Below are 26,925 nucleotides of genomic sequence, written 5' to 3'. Positions count from 1 at the left end.
AGAACGAAAGAGGATCGTGATTTATAAACGGCTACGTGGGCGTTCTCGGTATTCATTGTTGATCTCAAATTATGTAAATAACGAAGGCAGAAATTATAGACGACTATACGGTGATCAAATTTGCCGTTTTTCGATACACAGCAATTTAATTTTCGCGAAATCTAGTTATAGAATTACGAATGTATGCAAGGTAAAATATACGATTTGCATATTATATAAATGTACAAAAATAAAGACTAAAAGATGTGTCAAATTTTTTGAAGCGAATTAAATTATAATTATGAAATGTAATTGTTAGAAAAAATTTAATCTATAAATTTAATTTTCGCGAGGACGAAATCGTCATAAAATCATCCAATTGCAGATTATAAAAGCGCACATTACAACAGAAGGCAAGTGTGTCGCGAAAATGCAACAAGTAATATTCGAATAGTAAACGAAACAAAAGCGCGCGCTGCGACTGATTCACGAGTTTCGTATTGCTTCACCGATTTTCTTTTCTAAAACGTTAACATAATATTCCCCGTAGAGCGCATACCGATCTCCGCAAAGAATGGCTGGTATCTCCAAAAATCTGATTCGATTAGTCTTAGTCGTAAATTTCAATGATTTGATTCACTATCGCAATTTTAATTCGACGGTCGGTTGCTGTTGCATCGAAAGGCCGAGGCCATCCGATCCGTAGAACGACTAGAACAAGCGTTTCTCGTGGGTGGACCTCGGTCATGATCGGCCAGACTCGGCCAGTTTCGGCTCAACGAGCCTGCGTCGACCCCGGTCGACCCATGGCGGTCGGAGCACACAACTGGTTGTGGCTTTCACGAGGCAAGTTCGCTGCGCGCTCATCCTCTTCGTGTGTGCATTCTCGCGTCATCTTCTGTTTTCCGTTTAATAATCCATAGTCCCTTTCCGGCACGCGTTGTTTCGTAAACATAGAGATATCGTGAAAGGAATCCGTCAACTTTTCTTAATCTTAATCTTAATATTCCAAGTGCCGTTATACGATTAATTGAGTTTCATGCGAACTGTCAAAGAATTTAATTCGCCAGAAAAAGTCGTGCTGCATCAGCCGAGATCCGTACCTATTCTCATCCGGTCGTGTACAGTATAGTAAAACGAGGTGCTGTCACGTGCTCTTGCACCCGTGAAATCGGCACCGATTTACGATACTTCGTGGACCATGAGTCGTGTTAGAAGACTTTAACGTTGTTTACAGCATAACGTAACTCGTGTTTACGGCTACTCGGTACGTACAACCGGTTAAGCACGTGGTGGACAGGATGCTCCTAAAATTGGCAGTGTTGCTGTTCGTTTTCGTGCGGCCAGGTGCAAGTTATTTCAACCTTTTTCTCAGCCAAGCAGAAGTGCGGAAACTAATGGGTAAGCAAAAGTGTTGGATTCGTTTACGCTTGTATTCACGCTTCAACTATGAATGCTTTTTTGAATATATTTCGTCGATCTGTATACTTTGCGAATTCGTCAAAATAATATTCAGAAATGCATCGTTGCTTCGAACAATTTATCTTACAATTTAATTTACGATCTTGCATTATTATGCATATCTATTTATATAATTTAAAACATTTACATTATTTTAATCGAAACAATTCGATAAATCTATTAAAATACGGTTCATAGTTGAGCATCTAACTACCGATCGAAACCATTAAGACAGTGATTAGTGATGAACGTAATAATTGAGCATTGGACATCGAAGAATCATTGACTTATACTATCGACATTTCACGCTGCTAATGAATAATTATCATCACGTTTACACTACTTATATGGCAAACTTATTATCTTCGTTAATGATTAAAATTCTATGCAATAACACACTAATAATCATCGAGTCGATATATTTAATAGAGCATTAAAATATTATGGATCAAATAGAGATAATTTATAATATGTCATAAATCCTTTTGGCATGGTTAATTTAATTTATCAGCATTGCTGCGATATAAAAGCTCAAGGATATAAAAATGTTGCGCATAAAATTAACTCGTTGGATCCGCTTCGTTACGCATCTTGCTCTTTCAACGAGTAACTTTTTTCTTTAGAAATTATTAGGGAGCAAAGGTTATCCGTTAAAATCTTATTTACTCAAAATAACAAGTTGCTCGAATAACGATACAAGGATCGTTCCATCGTACGCGCAAAATACGAAAAAAATCTTTTCATTCTTGCAAGCACTCGTATCGTTTATCCCCCAATAAATATACGATCGAACGAATACACGAATGCTCACGGATTCATGGTTCAACGACCCATTAAAATCTCACAGACGACGTGGTTGATTTCAGGCGCAAATCCTAGCGACGATACTCGTTCGTTTGTTCCATTCTCACGCTCCCGATTTTCATTCTTCCCCTCCCCCTATCACGCGTATACCCGTTCCAAGGCTTTTCTATTTTCCTTCCCCCCCCTCGTTCGTAGATTGCCGTTAGATCGCTTCTCCTCGCCAGCTTCCACACAGAAGGGAATCGTCGTAGCGGAAACGGGTAAAAGCCACTCGACGCCACCAACTTTCCAATATTTCCACGATAACTTGCACGCAGGCGGATAATTCGCTCTCGGCTCGTTGATCCGCGAAAAGCCCGGTCGCTCGCGTCGCGGGAGGGGGTACGCGTTTTCGACGACACCTGAACCCGTGCGAGAATTGCCGATTCCGCGCGACGAGAGAGGCTCGCTCGCGCGTGGAATTGCGCGTTTTACGTTCGGCGACACGCGTCCGTGAAAACCCCTCCTCCTCCTCCTCCTCGGTTAACTGGAGGCGGAGTGTGCGCTCGCGCGTGCACACGTCAAAAGCTTCGCGTGAAATCGAATTGCGTTACAGAGCGGCGCGGCGTTCGAACGAACGAAAGGGATCGGAATCGCGCGATTTCGTTGTTTAGAGGCGGCGTTATTAATTGCGCCTATAAATTCGAAGCGTATTAGCGGCGCGCTCGTTGAAATGAAAGGGGGATTGAATCGGTACGTAGAGCGGTGAGCCGAGTCGACTACCACCGTTTATAGCCCTTTATTTGTTTTAGTCGTGTTTAATTCTGGATCGGTTAAAACAAAGAGCTTGTGCCAGAGCTTGCTTCTGTATATACACCGTGTGCACCTCGCGTATAGAGATTGTAAAAACTCTCCTTTATTTTCTCGACAGTACCTACTGTTTCATCGCTGTTCCGCGATATAACCGTGCTAGATCGGGATAAAGGGAAGAAGTATCGTAGCCAAAACGAGATTCCTACGAAGGATAAGGCGGCCACGTATACCTACGAGACGCAATAAAATATTATAACGAGGTCCTTGTTACAGCACGGAGTGGTGGCGATCCAACAGCACGCAGGCCCGGCCTACTAGTTTGTTTAGACACCGAATAATCGACAGTCGCTTCTTTTCGTCTTGTTTCCGTGCGACTCGTCCGGTTCTATCCTTTCTCCTCTCCTCTTTCTCCCTTCGCCCTTCTCTCATTTTAACCGATGCGAGCACGGCGAGCGGCCCCGGCCAGATAGAGGCCCCCCCCGGTTTCGCTGGGGCCCCTCGCTCTCCATATGGGCTCCGTCCACAGTTTTTCGACTCGTTTGTTCACGCTTCCTGGAAGAAGGTCTCCAATTTCGGTATTTACTATAACCTTTCCCTTACTATATATATATATACGAGCTGGTTGACAAGAAATCGATTCCATCCGATCGAGGGGGCCCGTGTTCCTCCACTCTCTGTCGCCTCCTCCTCGTAATGGGGAAAGGTGTGCCGATGAAGATATTGAGAAGTGATTAATTATGGTTATCTCGTACCCTCTCAAAGTAGTTCTCGTTAAGGAAAAAAGAAATATACCGGCATGCGCTGCGTGTGAGGGTCCTCGTGGAGATGAAATATTTTATCCACGTATTTTACACGTCTCTTTTTTTTTTTTTTACCTTAAAGAAGGGCGGGGGGCGCTTATCGCCGCTGATATTTTCTTTCTTTGTTCGTTTAAAAGCAGGACCAAGGTAGCACTCGACTCGAAAAATCTTGGAGTTATCTTCAGGTGTTCGCTACCACTTTGGTATCGCGTAGCATCCGCCTCGGATAAGATAACTGAATTCCACCGGTGCCGCGTTACATTCCTAATACCTCCTGTTTCTCGCTCTTCGATGGAACAAGTAAATTACGGCCGTCGATCTCTTGCATCGTTTTATATATATATATATATCTGGAGATGTAATTAATCAGGATTTCCTTAGCAATGGAGTTAGTGGTGATAATTTATGCCGTTTGTTTGCCCCCTGATACAAGTGAGTCTGTTTGTATAATTTATATTCCTCGTGCATTCTTTCAAACGCTGAATACGATAAATAAGAAGCGATTAATTATTTTATTATCGTCCTCGCGAAAAGCGAGAAAGGAGGAAAGGGAGATCGTATCTCAACGCGTTTAGATTATATACTTTTTTTCTTGAAATTCGTCTTTTTAACGGCTATATTAAAATGCACTCTGGCGATTTCTCGAAAATGAAAAAAACTTTTCTCGAAACGGAGGGTATTTATAACTTGTACAACAAGATTTTGCATTTAATCCAATACTTTGGAATCGAATTACGTGTATAATAATGTGATATAATCGATAATAAAATGATATCGTGTGTGAAAACGATTGACACTAGATTTACAGATTGATTATATATCTTTTTTTTTAAATTGAAATTCGTCTTTTTAATAGCTATATTAAAATGCAATTTTTTGTAAATTATTTATTTGAAATCTATAGATTTTTACTTGCTGTTGTATTCAATGCATTTTTTACATGTAAACTCTATCTTGGATGTATACTTTCCGCATACATACTTGTTGTACTTTTTTAACGCAGTTAGACTCTGAATCGAAGCTATTATTTTGTTCGTCACTGCCCAATTCTTCAGTTAATGGAAAGAGAAAATTCTTTGGAATTTTGTTTACTCCAGTGGTCCCTTTGTATAAGAATCCAGGCATTGATGGCTGCCAAATCTAAAAACAATTATAAAACGCGAGAAGAGGCCATTTACGGGATCCTGCTTTCACGGTATTTTCTTCATTATCGGCATCTTTTATTTCACTTTCGCTTTCTGAAATAGTTTCTGAAAATTCGTTTATATCAGAATTCGATTCAGATTGGTCTTTTATTTATGCTGGTTATTCTTTTCATTCTTCTTATTATTCTTTTTTATCGACTTTTGAAGACTTGCCTATGATAATATAAATGTAAAGAAATATATTTTTTTGGGTAGGTTTTGAAAATATTTTGAAAAATTCAAATCTTTGCCAAGCTTCCAAATAGCACTGTTTGAAATTATTTCTCATGTAAGTCACTTCTTTTCTATGCAAAATTCACCGTTGAAGAGATTATTTGTTATTATATCACAGTTATAAACAACTTGTTCGATTATTTATTGCTAAATCGTCATTTGCTTGATGTTGTTTTTTCTTATTCATTGTTATTTCATTTTTGTTATTTCGCAATAAATTAACCTATCAAATTGATGAATTTTCGTAAAAATAGGTATACAACATTTCAAAATAATAAATGAGAAAATGAATAAATATTGTATCATTAAAAATATATAATGTTTAAAGAATAATATTTTGCATATTCAGAATTTTCAAATTGATGGATTTAAAAATAAATACACAACATCTGGAAATAATAAAATATAAATATTCCAGAGAAAACGAATAAATATTGTATCATTAAAAATATATAATATTTAAAAAATAATATTTTGCATATTCAGAATTTTCGAGCATAAAATCGAAAATTGATTTTCGTAAAAATAGATACACAATTAGAAATAATAAAATATAAATATTCCAGAGAAAATAAATATTACACCATTAAAAACCAATACATAATTTAAAGAATATTATTTTGCATATTCAGAATTCTCAAATTGACGTATTTTCATAAAAGTAAACACACAACGTCTCGAAATAATAAAACACAAATATATAAAGAAACCGAATAAATATTCCACCACTAAAAACCAATATATAATATTTAAAGAATAACATCTTGTTATTAAAATGTTATAAAAATCTACTGTCAACGGAACACAGTATCAACTCCTCCCTCCTCCACCTAACAAACCCCCCAATCCGCCCCCCGAAATTTGCATTCGCTGTTCGAGCGACGATCCGTCAGAAGGCCGTGTCAAAACACGGGATAGTCGCGCGGCCGAGGCGCACTGGTGCGCGCAGCGCGCTGGTGTGAGTGTGCGGGGCCCGACCTTAGCTAGTTAGGGCCTGACAGGCCCATCTCGACGCTGGCCGGGGAGTGGGGCGGCCCTCAAAGCGCCCGCCTCGGCTCCGTGAAAACGTTTATGCACGCACGCACGCAGTGGCGTAGCCACCGCCTCTCCTCTTCCCCTCCGCCCGCCGAAACCCCCCTCTCCGCCCCTCACCCTTGCAGGAATCCCCCTCTCGTTCGTCCAATTTAAATGCATCCTCGATCGGCTCCCTCTCGATCGAGCTCCAGCCTCGGATTGTCGATTAAAAAAACTGGGGGGGCGCGCGACTCGCGCAGAGCCGCGTTGCCGCACCGCTGCCCGCGTCAATCCTCCACTCCTCGTTAAGATCCTCGCCTTAAAGCCCTCCTTTCGTTTCGTTTCGTCTTGCCTCGATCTGTACGCGGATGCGATCTGTTCACGTGCGAGACGATTTTTCATACGGCGTGTTCCACGGAGAAAATTGAATATCCTATTCGAATGCAAAATTCGTCTACTGCAATTTTGATTATTTTCATGATGTTTAGATGGGACAATTTTTGGAACGAGTTCAAGTGTATATCGAAGATTCATATGTTGCAGAATATATAATAGTTTGAATAAGTTTCTATAAATTAGAAGAGTATCTATCTTGGGAAGAAATAAATTTTCTAAATTTTTGTTATCTCCTGAGTATATATTCGTTTGCAAATTACTTTGAATTATTTTTTTGAATTTTGTTTTCATATAATCTATTTGAATTTTAATTTTGTAAGAAAATATATTTTTTATTTATCATCATCGTTTGTATTTTCCAAAGTATACAGTCGTAATCTCATATTCGTATATATTCGTTTGCAAATTACTTTGAATTATTTCAATTTTGTTTTCATATAATCTGCTTGATATTTTAATTTTGTAAAAAAATATATTTTTTATTTATCATCATCGTTTATTTTCCAAAGTATACAGTCGTAATCTCATATTTGTGTATATTCCTTTACAAATTATTTTTAATTATTTCAATTTTGTTTTCATATAATCTATTTCATATTTTAATTTTGTAAAAAAATATATTTTTTATTTATCATCATCGTTTGTATTTTCCAAAGTATACAGTCGTAATCTCATATTTCTGTATATTCGTTTACAAATTATTTTTAATTATTTCAATTTTGTTTTCATATAATCTATTTGAATTTTAATTTTGTAAATATATATTTTATTTATCATCATCGTTTGTATTTTCCAAAGTATACAGTCGTAATCTCATATTCGTATATATTTGCAAATTACTTTGAATTATTTCAATTTTGTTTTCATATAATCTGCTTGCACGATATTTTAATTTTGTAAAAAAATATATTTTTTATTTATCATCATCGTTTATTTTCCAAAGTATACAGTCGTAATATTTTAATTTTGTAAAAAAATATATTTATCATCATCGTTTGTAATACGAGAGAGACTCGACGAGTAAACGAGAGAGAGACTCGACGTACCAACAACTCGAGTACACAGTCGTAATCTCATACAATGTATAATATTTTATGAGGGGCAACGAAAGGGTTGAAACGAATCTTTCTTTCGTTTAAAATGCGCGTCAAGCACATGTCGCGTCTCGGAAGAAAATTTGGCGGAGATTTTTGCTCGCGTGATCCCACCAATTGGACCAATTATTCGCGCGTCCCTTTGTGAAAAGGGAAGAAAGAGAGAGAGAAGAGAAATCGTTCCCTTTGAATCGATACACACAGACAGAGAGGAGAGAGATGAGAAGTCACGAAACGGTAAATTATCCATACATAAATTCCCAAACTTGGGAATATTTTTTTTTTCCAGTAGTTGGTTCTAGGTAGCGGCGCAAAAGGTTAAGGAAGGGTACCACTTAGGGGGCCCGTTTTGTCAGGGGACCGTTTTCCCTCTCCTCGGGAGTCAGGTTGCACGTGCAGCGCGAGAAAAAAGAGTCCTTTCTCTCTCTCTCTCTCTCTCTCTCTGTTTGGAAGTTGTTGGTTGGAGGAAAGTTGGTTTTGTCGAACTATGTTCCTTGGGGGAGGAGAGGGAACAGAGATCCAGCAGAGATCCTCGTTAAGATAAATGGAAAAAAGATTGGAGGGAAAAATGAAAGATCGTCCTCTGGAAAAATTGATGAACGGACGAGAATTAATAATAAACGGGAGGGGAAAGATGGAAATGATGGAAAATTTATATTCTTTTCACCGATGCTATTTATTATCGTGCAGGTTTTCCCTCTCGAGACACGCGTTTTTTGTCGTAAAAAAAGGAAAATTTGTGCGAGTGAAATTATTTCGAAGTAATAATCTCTCTGTATTGTTTGTATTAACACGTTTGTGCGAGTAATTAATGGAGTGGAATGAATAATGCGATTTTTCGTGTAGATCATAATATCATAATAATTATCATAATAGAGGATAGAAGGAAAGGAAAAAGGTTGACGTCACAACGCGGCAGGGTGGTAGCCAATCAACAAGACTTTGCAAATCAAGGATAAATTCTAAAATTTGAAATAAAGCAATTCCTAAAAGAAATTAAATTTTTATTAATTGTGTTAAATTATACTTATTATTAATTTTATTAAATCATATTGCAATTTATTATCAATATAAAATATTAATATTACGGAAGTAAAAAATTGGAATTAATTCAATTATAACATTAATTCTGAATAATTTGATCGATAAATTATTCTTATTTAATTTATTTTAACTATTTTATCAAATCAAATAATGATTTATTTAAATTAGGAATAATAACAATGAATGATAATATTAAATATATTTATTGTGTTATAAAACTTTTAACAAACATTAACAGACTAATTGCATCCATAATAACAAATACTTGAATATAAGTGGCCCAGTTTATCTTATAATCTCAAATAAATTGTACTTAATATTACAATTAATGGAATAGAATAAATAATGCAATTTAACGTAGATTTTTCTTCCAAAGCAGAAAGAAAAATTTGCCATGTGAGTTACGAATAAAATTACTTCAAAAGGATAATTTCGAATAAATTGTAGTTTATGTTATGTTTGTGCGAATAATTAATGGAATAGGATAAATAATGCGATTTTTCGTGTAGATTTTTCCCTCCAAGCCTCCCAAGACACCCGTTTTTATCATAATATCATAATAATTATCATAATAGAGGATAGAAGGAAAGGAAAATCTTATAATCTCAAATAAATTGTACTTAATATTACAATTAATGGAATAGAATAAATAATGCAATTTAAGATTTTTCTTCGAAAGAGAGAAAAATTTGCCATGTAAGTTAGGAATAAAATAAAATTTTGAAACAATAATCTCGAGACACGTGTTTTTTATCGTAACAGCGAACAGAGAGAAAGAAAAAAAGAAAAATGTTGGTAATAATCGCAAATAAATTGTAGTTAATATTACAATTAATGGTAATAATTAATAGAATAGGATTAATAATGCAATTTAAGTATAAATAAAATTACTTCGAAGCGATAATCTCGAATAAACTGTATTCTTTATTCGTAGTGTTTGTGCGAATAATTAATGGAACAGGATAAATAATGCAATTTATGTAGATTTTTCTTCCAAGTATCTCGAGACGCAGGAAAAAATTTGAATAAAATTACCTCGAAACGATAATCTCGAATAAACCGTAATTAATATTACGCGAATAATTAATAGAATAGAATAAATAATGCAATTTATCGTGTAGATTTTTCTTCGAATCTTTATCATAACGGGGAGAAAGAAAAATTTGCCATGTTGGGAAGACGATAATAATAATCTCAAATAAATCCGAATAATTAATAGAATAAAATGAACTCGAAACTCCTCGACCATATATACATATTTCAATCTTAATAAACGAACAACTTTTACTCCAAATATAATACTTAAAACACGAAACATATAGCAGCATATAATTTCGAATTAAATCAAATCCAAAACAATACACCAACCTACATTAACCTTACTTTACCGATTACATCTTATATCGATTAGTTAAAACGATTCATTTAAAAGAATCGCCGACGTTGCCCGATCTCGTGGCTCGACTCGTGGTTTCGAGCAACCACGCACCATCGATTAAGCGTAGATGGACAAGCGGTACGTGAGCGTACTCGAGTCGAGCTTATCGACGTTCCGTCATTCGAATCGTAGGCGAGCGCGTCTCTCGAATTATCGACGGAGCATCGATGCCTCCGCGTCTTTAAAAATTCGAACGGCGGCAGGGAGGGGAGAGATGGGATCTCTGCCTTTTCCCCTTTTTCTTCTCTTTTCTTTCCTCGCGTTCCTTCCACGTCCTTCCACATCCCTCCCGGTCGGAAATAAGCCCTTCATCCACGGCCAGTGCGGTGATAAATCTGCCAGTGGGACTCCTCGAGCATCGATCTTCCTTTCCCTTCGAAACGTCCCATCGCCGCGTGAAAGAGATAGGACTCTCGTAGGTCAGTTTCTCCTCCCTGGAATTTCCTGTCGAGGATGCTCGTGCACCCGGGTCGAAGGTTTCGTTGTTGCTCCATTCCTCTCCCGCGATTCAACGTTTTATGACGAAACCTCGTTTCGACGGATTTACCGCCGTCGTTTCCCTTGTTTTAACATGTGCCAAAGTTTTCCACGCTATATACATAATCCCCTCACCACCGACCGGCTATTTTTGCCTCGGTGAATCGCGTGCTTGGCGATTTATCTCCCTCCCTTTCTCCCCTTTTTTTCGAAAAACAAGGAAAAAATCTCCCCTTTGTGCGCGTAATACGAAAGAAATCGAGCCGGACGACGAAGCTCGAAGGATTACGAAGAAGAACAGCGTGATCGAAGAGAAAATTCGAAAGCCAGCCTCCTTTCCTTCCTCAAAAGCGATGGATCGTTCGTTCGATTTTCTTCCTCTCGATGGCGACGATTCGATGCTCGTAATCGCCTTCCCCTCGCGCCATATGTCCATCCCGCGACGACGTCTCAATCAGGCCGCCCATCTGTCGTGGCCGGGTCGGGGGAGGGGGGCTTTCCACGCTGCGATATAAACCCGAGCCGCAATCCGCGTTTCGAGGGTGCACGCCAGGAACAATATTATTTTAGCTCCGCGGAGAATCATCGGGGCAGGTTTGCTTTGCCACGCGCTACCACGGTGCCACACCCTCTCGATAAATAAACGGGGCGGGGGAGAGGGGAGGGGTTGCCTACGACCGGATGGAGGAGCGTCCCATCCACTGTCCCCGTAGCGGGACAATGAACCGGATTTAACCGCGGAAAGATACATATTTCGCGATACGGGGATGAAAAATGAATCGTGAGAATATTTTAACGGTATTTCTCGTGTGTACTTGTCTCGAGTTTGTTCCTTCTTTTTTTGTTTTAAATTAAAAAAATTCGAGCTCCCTCGATGTCTTTTCTTTTCTTAAATTAAAATTCTTTTCTCGTTCAAGCATCAATTCCATCGATCTTTCTTGCCTGAAATAAATATCGACGTAGTTTTGGAGTAAGGGGATACCCTTTGGCGTGGATAGATTCCGTTAATCCTTCCTTTCCTCTTAAAGGCCTGCAAAGACGCGTCTAAATTTCGAAAAGTCTGGAAAAAATACGCTTGCTCGTCCTTCTCTCTCTTCTACTCGGTTACGAGCCTCGGCCGAGTGAATTATAACTGGTGTCGCGTGAAGTTACGCCTTCCTGGATGTGACCTATGGCCCGCGAAGAGGAGGGAAGGGGAGGGAATCGGAAGGATCGAAGGAAGAGAAGGGGGGGCGTACAAACGACGTACGTACTCCCGCCACTTGGGTAACCAGGACTTATGGGTTATTCAGAGGAGAGGAGAAGTAACGTGCCCACACGTTACCCGTTCGATATATGCTAAACAGCCAGCCTCCTGTATTACATAGAGGGTGGGTCTGTCTAAGCGTTCTGTGTCGCGAGGATATTTATCATCGAGCGACACGAGCGACCAAGCGTGGCGGGTTTGCGAAATGCTCGAATTCGCATCCTTCTCCCACTCCTCCTACTCCTTTTCCGTCGAACCGTTTGAAATATTCGTTACGTTTTTATCTCGGTGAGTGTATCGTACGATTATATAATCATTTAACTTCCAATCCGTGGAAATTGTGCGAATAATTCGTGATATGTAATAATAATATATCGGTGACGTATAACGAAGCGGGTAGATCGAGTCGAATTCCGAAAAGTTTCGAAAAGGATCGAATCGAAACGAAGTTTGCGTTGGGACGCGATCAGCGCGAGACTTCGATTATTTTCGAAAGATGGAGTGCGCGTCGTGCAGGCGTGGTGTGCGCGCGACACGCGGGTATCGCGATGAGAAGCAATAGCGTGTATAGTGTGCGTAAGTCGTACGTGCACGGGTTATATACTGCACGCCCACGTCGTTTGGCCGCGCTGGCGAAAGTGAAAAATATCCCTAGTGGAACGGCAGCACGCGCTTCACACGTACGCTCGCCGTGTACGTGTACGGATACGTTATTAGATCTGGCGAGGCTGCCAGTGTCGAGAGGTATCGGCGAGTACAGCTGCCCGATCTGGTCGTTAACCCCGCCTCGCGGATCATTTTTGGATCGGTCTCACGTGTACGTGTTCCCCGATCTCTCGTATCAATCGTATCCGTTTTCCGCGCGATTACGATTACAACAACGAGTCGATTCGAGTTGCCTCCGAATTAGATGGATTTCGATGCGATTCCATCTTTGCATATTCTTTTGTACTTACAAGTCCGTGTAAATCTGCTTACGAGGTTTAATTCATCCATGTATTATTATTTCGTAATTATAGAATCTATATTACGAGTGGCTTTGGATTTTATTTCATACGCTTTTACAATTGGAATTTGTAACTTTGGAATACGAGATTCGTTTCGAATGAATACTCGTGTACGATTATTATAAATTCAATGTATCGCTTTGGATTCAGTTCGTCGACAAATTCGTGTTACTTTGAATGCGATCTTCATCGATGCATCTTTTCCAATTGGAACACGGATTATCCATATCGCTTTGCACGCAGATGATCCCGAACCTTTACGATCGTAAACACTTGTACGGAAATTTCAAAGGAATTTACTCGCCACTTTAAAGCGGAAAATTTATTTCGTCCATTCACGGTTGGACAAAGGAGCGATCTCCAAGGATCGAAGAAAAATCGTAGCGGGCGCATTGTGGCCAGCACAGCTCGGTCGTCACCACGCGCGTAAATCTAATATTTCCTGTTCCCTCCCTTTTTACCTGCACATCCCCCTCCGCTTACCACCCGCCGTCATCTCGTTTTAAAAGGAGCCTCGCCACGGGAAGATCTCGTTATACACGTACCCGTGGGTTTTGCGCTCGAAAGGTGTTAGGTTTCTGGACCCGAAGCGACGGGTCCCCGCAATTCACCGGGGTCCCCCCTTCTTTCTCTGTTCCTCTCTCTCTCTCGATCCTCCCCCTTTGTACAGCACGACTGGTGGAGCTTCGCTCGTCAACTCGCCTCTATACTCGTATTTTGACAGCGGGGGACACGGTGCCCTGCGAAATTTTGCCGGCTGTTTCGCGCCTCGCGAAACGAACACCCCTCTGTCTCGCTCCCTTTTGTGCTCCTCTCTCTCTCTCTCTCTTTCCTTTCGCTTTTGTCTCTCGATCGACCACCACTTCTTTTCGAATACGTTTTAGAATTCGATCCTTTTTCTTTATTGACTGGATATATATATATATATATATATATTTTTTTATTTATAATGGCGTTCATTCCAGATTTTGGTTATTAAATTCCATCAGTTTTGGGTATAGTTTTAGAGCAATGTAATATTATTTAATTTGTAAAGCCTCGGTATTTCCATTCATCTCCCTCTCTTTGTGCTCCCCAGAGAAGAATAAGCGTATCAAAGGGAGAGCAGAGAGATATAAGGAAGAAAAGAATAACTTCAGAAGTCCCGTTTGGTGCTTTGTTTCTCCCTCTTTCTCTCTCGAAGAGAAATATACATATATATATATATATCTGCTCGATCGATATCGAAGTTTGCTGGCGCAGCACTTCGTTTGGAGAGCAGCTCGGTTTCCTTAGTTTTCTTATCTTTGACCCGGGATCCGGGTGTTTTCCGGAGGTGTCAGCAGAGGCCGGCATAAGGTGGGTGTTGGACGTGTAAGTTGGAGAGTTCTCCTCCGCCAGGCGCGCCGGTGTAGTTGGAGATCGTGCATGCACCGAGAGGGAAAGGTTGTTCCAAGTGGCGTGGAACCCTTTCGTGACAATTGTGTCTGGCACTCGTTGTCGAGGGTCGACGCCTTCAAAGGGAGGAGGACGTCTCTCTCTCTCTTCACCCCTTTTCCTTCTTTCCTCGCCGTTGTCTCCTTCGTCTTTCTTGCTCGCTCCTACGTGGAACGCACAGACATCAAAGGATCTTTGCTACGCCATCTTAACTCTCCGCATAAATGCGTAAAAAGAAGAGGCTAGATAAGGGTCTCGAGACTGCCTAAGCCGGTAACGAGGTCACCGGCTACTACCTCGTCTTTCCCCCTTAGTTAAACTAGACTTTTGACGTTATCGATCGAGAAAATTAGAGACGAGAAATCTTCTTACCTTCGCTTCTTAGTTAAAGAGAATATATATTTCTTTTTCTTCTTTGTTCGTTTCAACTCCTTCGATCGAGAAAATTGGAGATAAGAATTTTCTTAGGCTCGCTTCTTAGTTGACTCTTTGGAAAAAATATTTTTTTCTATGGATAGGAGAGAAAAAGATTTTGTTTTTTTTTCATTGTTCTTAGTTTTGAAATATATTTTTCGATGGATCGCGATAAAGATCTCGCGTCTCTTTTTTATCGATCGAGAAAATTAGAAATAAAAGTCTTCGAAAATAAAATAGAAAAGAATACAAAGATCTGTTCCCGACGCTCCAACAGGGTCCCCGAACAAAAGAGGGGTCTCAACCCCTCGGTGACTCTCGATATATAAGTCTCGAAAGATCATCGATACTTGGAGTGGGGAGGAAAGATCCATCCATATAAAAGGGGGGAGGCCGAGGATCTCGATATTTAACGGCGATAAACCGCGGCGTGGTCTCCCAGAGTCCAAAGGTGGAATAATTATTTTCCAAGAGGATCCTTTTTTTCTTTTCTTTCTTTTTCCGGACACCATCCGAGAAGGAGGACTCAGCCTTCGCCCCAGGGAATATATATATATATATACACGCTCTCTGGCCGATGGCCGGGTCGTGGGCATATACGATATCTGATGCAGAAAACCGGTAAAGGCCGATGGAGGCGGGAGAACAGGGTGAAGAGAAGCTCTCTTTCTCTCTCTCTCTTTCTATCTCCTTCTCTCCCTCCCACCACGGACCACATTGTCTTCTTGGCGACTTAAAAATCCAACTCGTGCCTCGTTAACCGTCCTCCTATCTGATACAACCACGAGCATAGAGCCACGAAGGGAAGGTACACGTCGCGTGTTTTCGTTCCTTCTCCTTCTCCTTCCCCCTCTTCCACCTTCTTCGTAACCTTGCGGCTTCTGAACGCGGATTCACCCGGTAGCGTAACGTGAAAAAGGTCCCCACACAAGCGAGGAGAGGCTCGCCGAATTATTCGCCGACACGCTTGGTATTTAAGAAGCGTGGCCGAGTGTATAAAACGATATCTTTTTCTCTGTCTATCTATATATCTATCTCTCTCTCTCTCTCTTTCTACCTTGTATATTTTCACGTTACAACGAAGGAGAAATTAAAATGTGCGGAATGCGAACGTGAAGAAATATACGAGGAGAGGAGTTTCGATCGTCTCGAATAAGAGGACGCGTATACGAGAGTAATCGAGCGCTCGAACGCGAATACAAATCGTGTGAACCGAAGCGAAACGAAGAGGAGGAGTGGGGGAAAGCCGCGCGCTTCTTCTCTCCTTCGCGAGTGAGAAGGAATAATATAATGGTAGTAGGAACAACGCATTGTCCGGTAAAGAAGGTGGTGGTTTCGCTCTGTCGATTTAGCAGGTCTCGTTACACTTTACTTACTCGCACATCTTTACCTTTGCCACGCTCCAAAGGCTTAAAGCTCACACCGCGTTAAAAAAGTGAACTACTCGAGGAACATTATATTCCGAACGTGTTCGACAGTTGGAACGTTTTACCTATGAAATAATGATTCGGCTAGCTTCCTTCATTTCCATATCTGCCAAAAATGTTTTTCCAAATATATAAAGAGAATGGTTTCGATGGTTATTTATCCTATGTAATATATATATATATTATTGCGACGTACAGCTGCCGCTCGTTTGGATGGCACTTTTAATCGATAAAACGTCTCTGGTTTCGTTTCACAGGTCTGCAGGCGGAATTGTTTTACGTGAGAGAAGGCGTTATAAACGAGTACGCGATTAAATTCGTCGTCCCGGTGCCAGCCCAGGTTCACAAGCTGCATTTCACTTGGGAGAATCTCGCCGGCAGGCCGGTAAGTTTCAAACAAAGCTTTCTGCGGAGGAAGGAGGGGGAGGAGAAAAGAAGGAGGAGGAGGAGGCCTTTGATGTAATTTCTTTGAAAATGATTCGCTTCTTAAACGACGTAAATTCTCGGGGAGGGGAGAAGGGAAAAGCTCGGAGGTAAAAAGCCCGTCTTTAAAAAGCGGCTAAGGAAACGCGTTGCTGCTTTAAGCAATGAAAAGAAGCGGCTACCGCTCGAACAAATCTGTATATATATATATATATTTCGCGCGCTTTGTTCCTCTATTCGCGTTTTCTTTGACGACTCGATCGCGACAGGGGGATTCGCTTCGTTAACTCAAAAAGAGAGCGCACGATGAAATCCTCCGACTTGAACGGTTACTCGCCGTCCGTTCGAACCTCTCGCTCCTTCCTTATTCCATTCCAAGCCCTTGCGAGACGCACTTATCCGGATTATCGAGGCATGTCGGGCTCGTCTCGTTTCTCGGATTCGTTTCCACCGGTTTCCCTCCCGGTATTCTTCGTGGAAATGAATTCGTTAAGTGTTTTCCACGAGACGCGAAATTGTTGAATATCTTCCTTCCAATCTGCACCTTTTCTCTCGAGACAAAGAAAGAAAGAGAGAGAAATAGTTTTAATAAAATCGAGGAAATTAATAATCGGAGCGGACTTTATTCAACGAAAAATTTAACGAATGTTTCTTGCAAAATGAAGAGTATAGTATAAACTATAACCTCTCTCTTTCTCTCTCTCTCAGATAAGAATCGACGAACGGATCCTTCAAAAAGATCTACCTGGAGAGAGAAAAGAGAAATGGATAATTAGCGTGCGGGGAGGGAAGGGAGGGAGGGAAGAATGCTATTCACGCTGTCTCCATCCCCTCGAGACGGACGGTTGGTTTGACAAAGTGGTGGCGAAAAGTGGACAGAATGCGACGCGGTGTCGGATTGACTCGTCGGCGATGCGCGCGAGGAGGAGGAGGGGGCGGAGGAGGAGGAGGAGGGGAAAAAAGGAAGGAAGGAAGGGATCCGAGTAGTAGGACAAAGTGGTCCGGCCACTTCTTCGAGTTGTCCCGGGTTGGAAGGAGGAGGGGAGGGGGAAGAAACGCGAGGAGACTGATGGCCGGCGTCGAGACATCCGTCACCTCCGTCGACAAAACCGAGTGTCCCGAATGCTACTTAGCTATCCGCTCCAATCAAACCGAGACCCACTTTCGAACCCCCTCCCCTCCCCCTCCTATCCTCCTCGACAAATTTATTCCCCGAACGAAAATTTATGGGATTTCTACTGTCTGCCACGCGACTATACTTCCCTGTATCATTTTTTCTCTTTCTCGTTCGAGAATAGAAAATCCTTCTCGTTTGTCGAGAGTTCGTTTCTCCTCCTCTCGTGCAAAATGTTGTTGTTGTTGTCGGAAAATGGAGAGGAAGAGAGAGAGAGAGGAGGCAAGGAAGGAAGGAAAAAAGTGACAAAAAATTCCTTCGACAGTTTAAGTCGAATGGTTTAGCCGGTTTACAGAGGCATTCACTGTCAGCACGTAGTTGGTCATAAAAGACCGCGAGCCGAAGTAGCGTATAACGTATACCGCCTGTATACAAGCGGGAAGAGGATGGTGAAGCGTGTAGCGTGGTAGCGACAAGTTGGAGAGCCGGGTTGACGAGCGAGGTTGGCCTCTCTCTCTCTCTCTGTCTTTCTCTCTCTCCTCGGCTAGTTGGGAACCGATCATCGCGTTGCAAGCTGGTAATCAGCCGACTCTTCCTTCGACTTCCAAGCCCGACCTCTCCTCTTTCTCCAACTCCTCGCCTCGTTTCTCCTTCTCCCCCCTCCCTCCCCGCTCCCGGTCCTCCGGATTCACTTTGCCAAGCGCAAATTGTCTTCCGAGAATGCGCTACGTTTCAAGATATTGTAGGAAGGGTTCAACGTTCCGATTACTCGAGAGCGGCTCGACCTCCTCACTTACGTCGGTACCATTTTCCTCCACTTTCCTCGGTCGATGGAAAGAGAAGAAAGGAAAGGTTATATATATATATACATTCGGTACGTTAATCCTTCTCTCTTTCTTTTCTTCCTTGTATTATATTCAGGAATTTTTCTCTTTTCTTCCTTTTTTCTTTTTTGGCGGATTCCTCTCCGGGAAATTGGAGATTTTGGAGAGGAAACAGGTGCGCGTGAACGCGTGACACGAACGAGGAACGGGAGGTTGGATACGTGGTGTTCGTTTTAACTCGGTCGCGGCGGGCCACGTGAAATCGCAATTTGCTCGCAAATTCGGGACGATTCTTTTTCTTCCCATTGCTACGGTGGACCACTTTTCTTGCCTCGTCGACGGAGTTTGGGTGTTAATTCAATATGTTAAAAATTTAGAACGTTTATATTTTTGTGCCACTTTTGCTCGCCAATTTTTTAACTCATCGGAAGGAGTCTTGGTATTGATTAAAAATTTCGAACAAAGCTAGGTCGAGTAATTATTGAAATGCTTGAATAAACCTTTATATTTTCGTACAATCTTGGTTTTGTTTGACAATTAGAATTATTTCCTCGCAAATTCGGCACGATTCTTTTCTTATCTCGTCGATGGAATTTGGATATTAATCCAATGAATTGAAAAAGTGACTGACCGATTAAAAATTTCGAATAAATTTACTTTTAATTATTGAATAAAAAATTTTCGTACAACTTGTTTGACATTACAATTATTCGTAATTCGCTCGCACATTCTTATCGACAGAGTTTCGATATTAATTCAATATGTTAAAAATTTCGAACAATTATTTTGAGTAATTATTGATATGCTTGAATAAACCTTTATATTTTCGTACAACTTTGTTGGCAAATTCAAAATGATTCTCACCTCGTCGATGAAGTTGAAAAAAATGACTGACTAAAAATTTCGAATAAATTTACTTTGAGCAATTATTGAATAAACGTTTATATTTTCCTACAACTTGTTTGACATTTACAATTATTCTTCCCTCTACTTACTTTTCTTATCTCCTCAAAATTTGAGTATTAATCCAATGTTAAAAATTTTCAACATTTATTCAATACCTCAATACCTCTAATTCCTCGCCTCGTCGATAAAGTAGAAAGAAGTGGCCGATTAAAAATTTCGAATAAATTTACTTCGAACAATTATTGAATAAACGTTTTTTTTTACTTACTTTTCTCGGAATTTGAGTATTAATTACGCGATTATTCGCAATTCGGGACGATTCTTCCTCGTCGAGTTGAAAAAGTGACCGGTTAAAAATCTCTCGAACAAAACCACTGCGAATAATTAATAAAATGCTCGAACATAACTTTTTACATTTCCCCTTACAACCTCATATATTTCGAACGAAATACACACGAATCTCTTCACTCGATACATTTTCTCCCCCGATCGTAAAAGAAATGAATATTAATCGAAGAAAGTTTCCAGTTGCCGTACACGATGTCGGTGGACATCAGCAATCCGTCAGCGCTGACGAGCTCCCTCAACATATCCCAGGCCGGTGAAATCCCGGTCGGTGGGCTGCAGACGTGGGCCCTGGCCCTCCATTGCGGGCCCTACGATGCCGAGGTCGACCTCAGCCTTCGGATAAACGTCTCCTTGTCGAGGAGGAACACGACCAGTCTCGACTTCAGGCGAAAGAAAATATGTCTCAAGGATAAGAGCAACGCGGGGCCAGAAGAGGTGCTCGTAGCTGCTTCCGGCTCCTCTACCGGCGGCCAAGTGTTCTACGCGGCGATAGGCTGCGCCTGCGCGTTCATCGCCGCCATTTTCGTCCTCGTCATAGCCTACTACGTTCGTGACAAGAAGACGAGGAGGCATCGCGATCCACTTCAGTACGTGTGCTAATAAATTTTCGAATTTATAATCCGTTTCTTTTCCTCTCCTTTTCACATTCGATTCGATCTCTCTTCTTCTTCTTCTTCTCTCGAAGAGAGTCGAGGGGTTTGAGCTCCGCGTGCAGCGTGGAGAGGGGGACGGGAGTCGGGCCCGCGCAAACCTTTTTGTCGCCTGAAACACCCCCACCTGCTTCAGCGACGTCCACCTCGACGTACAGAAGATTGGACGATCGACCGAGCCGAGAATTGCACGAGAGGATTCAAGAGATCACCGTACAAAGGTGGGTGAAAAATTTTCTCTTTCTCGAATTCGATAATTATTCATCTTCGGTCGAGAAACGGTGAATCTGCTTGGAAATTCTTTTTACTTTTGAAATTCCAGTTTATCGAGTTTGTTTAAAATAAAATTTATTATTATGGATTGAATCGAGGGAGATGTTGGTTTTTCGGGTCGAGTAGATGTTGGAATATCGCGATATCGAATATCTTTTCTCTTCGATAATTCGAAGAAGGAGGAAATAATTATCGGCTCGTTCGAGAAACCTTTAATCGCGGTTGCCTTACAGATGCAGGGTACGCCTTCTCAGCATCGAGATGGAGGGAACATTCGGTCGCGTGTACAGAGGCAGTTATCACGAGGAGGGCGCGTCCTCGCCCAGGGATGTCCTGGTGAAAACTGCCGCCGAGCATGCATCACAGTCCCAAGTGAGCAAATAACAATATTACAATATTCAACAATATTGCAACAATATTACGATTATATTAGGCGTGAAAACAAATACCTTCATATTCAAGATTTTATTCGAATTTAAACCATTTTTTCACGCGTCAAGATACAGATGGCGCGCCATTTCGACACTCGATTTCCTGCAATGCGACAAGTAAACGCCATATCGCTCGAAAGCGTCGCGACTCTTCTTTCACTCCTGGCGATTTTTCGGCCGGATTTCTCAGTCTTTTCACGGTGTTTATTGAAAATGAAAAAAACTTTTCTCGAAACGGAGGGTATTTATAACTTTTACAACAAGATTTAATCCAATACTTTAGAATCGAATTACGTGTATAATAATATGATATAATCGATAATAATGATATCGCGTGTGAAAATGATTAACACTAGATTTACGGATATTGACTATATACTTTTTTTTTTAAATTAAAATTTTATTTGCTGTTGTATTCAATACATTTTTTACATGTAAACTCTATCTTGGATGTATACTTTCCGCATACATACTTGTTAGATTTAACGCAGTTAGACTCTGAATCGAAGCTATTATTTTGTTCGTCGCGATGGTCACTGCCCAATTCTTCAGCTAATGGAAAGAGAAAATTCTTTCGAATTTTGTTTACTCCAGTGATCCCTTTATATAATAATTCAGGTATGCTTTCACTAGGGTATTTTCTTCATTATCGGCATCTTTTATTTCTTTCGCTTTTTGAAATTTCTAGTTTATATCGTCAAATTCTTCCTCGCTTTCGCGTAATTCGTTTATATCAGAATACGATCCAGATTGGTCTTTATTTATACTGATTATTTTTTTCATTCTTCTTATTATTCTTTTTATTATTTTTTATCGATTCCACGTCTTTTGAAGACTTGCCTATTATAATATAAACGTAAAAAAATATATAAATTATTGCTAAGCTTCCAGATAGCACTAATTTTTTTTTCCTTTTCTCTGCAAAATCACTTCTTTTCTCTGCAAAATTCACCGTTGAAAGGATTATTTATTTCCATATCACAATTATAAACAACTTGTTTGATTACGTATTTATTGCTAAACAAATCGTTATTTGCTTGGTGTTGTTTTTTCTTATTCATTGTTATTTCATTTCGCAATAATTGATCCATATAAATTAATTAATTTAACTCAAATTGACGGATTTTCGTAAAAATACGTATACAATTTTTAGAAATAATAAAATATAAATGTCCCAGAGAAAACGATATCGTATCATTAAAATCCAATATATAATGTTCAAAGAATAATATTTTGCATATTCAGAATTTTTGAGCATAAAATCGAAAAACCGTCGAATTGACGGGTTCCGTAAATCTAGTGAAATACCGATGCTACATTGCCAAGGAAAAATGTCAATCGCTCGTCATACGTGCGATACGCGGCATCTTATGCAGAACGATTATAGTCGGCCGTGATACGTCACTGGTATTTTATGGAGAGGGACTATAGTCGGCCGAAACGATTAAAAATGAAAGAACGGTCTTTGAGACGACGCCGTTAAAGTAATTCGAGAGAAGTTACGATGATAAAAAGGGGAAGGAATTTGTTTGCACGCCTTACGTAAACTCCTCCTCTCGCGCGGAGGACAAACGACGCTTGCAACGTTTTGTATTTTAATATGGCGACTCGAGAAATTGAAATTTTGTTCGAGCAAGGTCGCCCTTCTGCTACGAGAGGGTTTAGCCCTGTACGGTTTGAGCCATCCGGCCCTGCTCCCAGTTTTGGGCGTCTCGATCGAGGATAGAAGCGCTCCTTTTCTCTTGTACCCGCACACCGGTTACAAGAACATGAAGAGGTTCTTGGTGAGGTGCAAACTGAGCAGCGAAGGGCCACCGAGAGCACTCACCACGCAAGAAGTCGTGGAAATGGCACTTCAAGCTGCCAAAGGGGTCCAGTATCTTCACAGAAAGAGGCTGGTGCACAGAGACCTGGCCGCAAGGAATTGCGTGTAAGTGAAGGGAGGATGAATCGCGGTGCTTAACGCGGTGTCAACTTCGACTCTCCGTTCCTGATTTCGAAAAGCCCGCCAATTGAAAAATATTAAGAGATATAAGTTTCAATCCTCGCCTGTGTATTAAATACACTCTCGTGAAATAGTACGCAAGGTGGCCGGGTAATATTCGCGACCGAACGTCCGTATTTATTCCCGTCGAATATTTTTCACCACACCACACGGTCAGTTAAGTTTCGTTACAAAATTAATTGACCGTGTGGCATTAATTAGCAATAAATAGCGTGGCCGGTTGAGACTGCTTAATTACCGTCCGCTACTGTTTCGTCGTCGCGGGGAAGACTTTAACATCTCCCCTCTCCCTTCCCCTCCTTTTTATAGCAGTTTTTGCGTTCACCGCTCGACGACGAATTTAAACCGAGCGCTCGTTTATTTTACGCGCCCCTCGAATCTTTATTATTAACATCTCGGCGATTTAACGCCCCACAGTGGTTCGAACGATGTATTCAAATTTATAAGAAATAATTATTTCGTTGCAACGTATAATAATCACGCGTCGAAACTTTTTTAAAATTAAATTTTTAATTTCTCTCTTTTAAACGGATTAAACGATTTTATAATCATTTTATAATTTTCAATTTCATTGTTTTTATTGTAATTTTATCAAATTATCACTTTTTTAGGCCCATATCTATCGGATAATTTATAGAATAGATTTCTTTAAAATATCATTTCCAATTCCCAAGATCCAGTTTATCCTATGTTTGTCAAGCTCGAAATGCTTTCTAATCTTAATTGCCTACTATAACTTTTTTGCTACATCTCCCGCGCGAATATTTCGCCACGTTTCTTAAGACTTCACAAATATATACATTTGTATATTTATATATCGATTATTATTCTCTTTTTCATTCTACAATTAATTATTTAATTTCTTACATACATTTTCAATGAAGTAATAAATCGATGATAAACAACAAATATCCTGTTTCTTAAGAATTAAATCTATTAAATCTTAAAAATCGGTAAAGAAGAAATAATTTTGTCGTTCGAACCACTGTGCGCTCTCTCTCTTTCTTTCTCTTAAACTAACTTCCCATCTTTTTTTTCTCTCTTTCTCATTTTCAGCGTTGACGACGATCTGAGAGTTCAAATCACGGACAACGCCCTGGCCAGGGACCTGTTCCCTCAAGATTACCATTGCCTCGGGGACAACGAGAATCGTCCCATCAAGTGGCTGGCCATCGAAAGTTTGCTCAACAAAACGTTCAGCACCGCCTCCGACGTGGTGAGCGAGCGAATATCTTTCTAATAATTCTAACGATTCGAATAATCGGGAGATCCCTTCGATCGAAGATATATATATATATATACATTAATTCGAAATATATATATATATGTTCCACAGTGGGCGTTCGGTGTATTGTTATGGGAATTGACCACGTTGGCTCAGCAACCGTACGTGGAGGTGGACGCGTTCGAGATGGCTTCCTACCTCAGAGACGGCTACAGATTGGCGCAACCGATAAATTGCCCCGACGAGCTGTTCGCCGTTATGGCTTATTGTTGGGCGATGTCGGCCGACGAAAGGCCCACGTTTAGCCAGTTGATCGTCTGCCTTCAAGATTTCCACACTCAATTGACCAGATACGTTTAAAATATGTTCTACCACCACTCGGAGAAAAATTTTGAGAATTTCGATGAGATCGTTGGTAGATTACGTGTATATATATATAAAATACTATATATAAAATAGTACTTAAAGAATTGATTTCCGAGGAGTTTTCACGAGGATCGAAATAGATATAGATATTCGCGACGAAATTGTATCGTGACCGTTTCAGATCGGCGCGTAATTTTGTAAAAGAAGAGGAAGAAAGAGATGGAAAAAAAAAAAAGGGTAATTCGTGTAAATTCTTCGCCAAAAGTAGGATGCAGGCGTACGTAATTTCTGTAATAATACCGGTTTAATAACCGGTTACGAGCTGTAAGAAATTTGGAGCGTAGAAGACGTATAATTTATCTCTTAAGTTAAGACTGAATTAATTAATCGATTAATTGATTATTCATCGCCACTATTGTAGGTAAGAAACCACGAATTTTCAAAAATGACTGGCAAACAATCCTTCATCGTGTAAAAAAAAAAAACTGCCAATTTCTCGTACTCAGGAAATACTCGCGCATTAATTGAGCAAAAAAGAAGAAGAAGAAGAAGAAGAAGAGGAGGAAAAAGAACGTCGAACAATTTTTTAAACGTGATGTGATACGCTTCGCTTGCCACATAAAGAGTGTTTCGAGTGTGCCAATACCCCTCCTCCTTCCCCTCTTCCCCCCTCTCCCTTCTTTCTACTTTTGTATATATTTATATTTCTATACATGCATACGTATATGCTACGTATTAGCTACGAATAAGGAGAATCTGTCTGTCTCGAAAGGAAGTTTCTGTATATACACACACACACAACATATATATATATATAGCGAACGATGGAATAACGATGGATAGCGAGGGACACAGATGTACAAAATCTCATACGTTTACAATTACAATAAATCGATACATTACGATACAAAACAATCGATATAATTCGACGATCGATGACAACGATCTTGTTTGTCTCTTTCCCTCCTCTCTGCCCTTCCCCTCCCCATTTATTTTTAGCGCCTTCGGTTATTACAGCCGACGGGAGACGCGGGCGAGGAACGTTTTTTTTTTTTTTTTTTTGCTTTTCTTGGAAAACGTTCGTCAAATCGTGATATATCGCCTCGTTAAACGACTCCTGTAATTCCCCTGCATCCTGCGTCGCCTGGGCGAGAAAATTAATGGGCCCGCCTTGTGACGTCTTGTTTAAAATGACGGACGAGCTCGCGTCCAATTTTCCGCCACTGTTTCGCACTGTAATCGGACCTGCATCTTAACCCGTGATAAAGAGCCGGGGAATCTCTAAATTATGCCCGCGATATTTCTTCCTTCTTAACTCTCGTTCTCTCCTCCTTATCTTTTCTTCTCTTTTCTTTTCCTAGCAACTTTCTCGCTCTTAATTAATCGCACGTGTCGCGTTATTTTTACAATCGATATTGAGAGGGTTTTTTCTTTTTTTTTTTTTTTTTATTCAATTATACAATTGAACAACGCAACAATTGATCGTTACAAAATTAGGTTAGTTTTCATTGTTTCGTTAAATTTGTAAAATTGATAAATGTAAAGCGAGGATATTTAGACTTTTTTTTCTTTTATTTCTCTTTTTTTATTTAACTATACATTAATCATTAAAAATTAAGCTACTTAAATTAAACTTGTTTCAATATTTGGCCGAGTTAAATTTGTAAAATTGAATAAATCTAAAACAAGAATTTATCAGAATATTTATTATACTTGGAGAAATGTAGCAATAATATATTTATAATCGATTTTCTTTTTTTTTTATTCAATTACACAATTGATAATTAAAAGTTGAGTTATTTCATTGTTTCATTGTTAAAATTGATTAAACTTAAAGCAATAATATTTATTACAGGATATTTATCGACAGAAAAATTGACGTGTCAACGGAAGAAGCTACATTTTTACTCTCCTCGCACGTAATGGTTCGTGATTTTCCAATAATACGAGTCCGATTAGACACGGTACATTGGCCGTTTCGTTCATCTACGCTTCATCGGCGATAAATACAGTCTAGACTCGAATCCCGTATTTCTTGGAAAAAGGGCGGGCGACCCGAACGCGCGCAAAAGCGCGAAAACCACGTACAATAATTAAACGTTCGATCGCTCGAATAATAAAATTACTTTTATT

At 40.1% G+C, this 26,925-nt stretch overlaps 1 protein-coding gene across 1 annotated transcript; it reads left to right on the top strand.

Moving 5' to 3' along the window:
- Positions 1-750: 750 nt before the first annotated feature.
- Positions 751-25,707, top strand: LOC108001453 (tyrosine-protein kinase Dnt). Its single transcript, XM_017062450.3, has 8 exons — positions 751-1,380; positions 16,485-16,612; positions 20,023-20,429; positions 20,528-20,713; positions 20,999-21,137; positions 22,834-23,126; positions 24,258-24,417; positions 24,538-25,707. Exons 1-8 carry the CDS (start codon positions 1,281-1,283, stop codon positions 24,784-24,786), a joined length of 1,662 nt encoding a protein of 553 aa, XP_016917939.1. The 5' UTR covers positions 751-1,280; the 3' UTR covers positions 24,787-25,707.
- The last annotated feature ends 1,218 nt before the right edge of the window (positions 25,708-26,925 follow it).

This window comes from Apis cerana, linkage group LG10 (assembly GCF_029169275.1).
Source record: "Apis cerana isolate GH-2021 linkage group LG10, AcerK_1.0, whole genome shotgun sequence".
Taxonomy (NCBI): Eukaryota; Metazoa; Arthropoda; class Insecta; order Hymenoptera; family Apidae; genus Apis; species Apis cerana.
The sequence above is the reverse complement of the archived record's forward strand: the minus strand, read 5'-3'. Positions and strand labels throughout refer to the sequence as shown.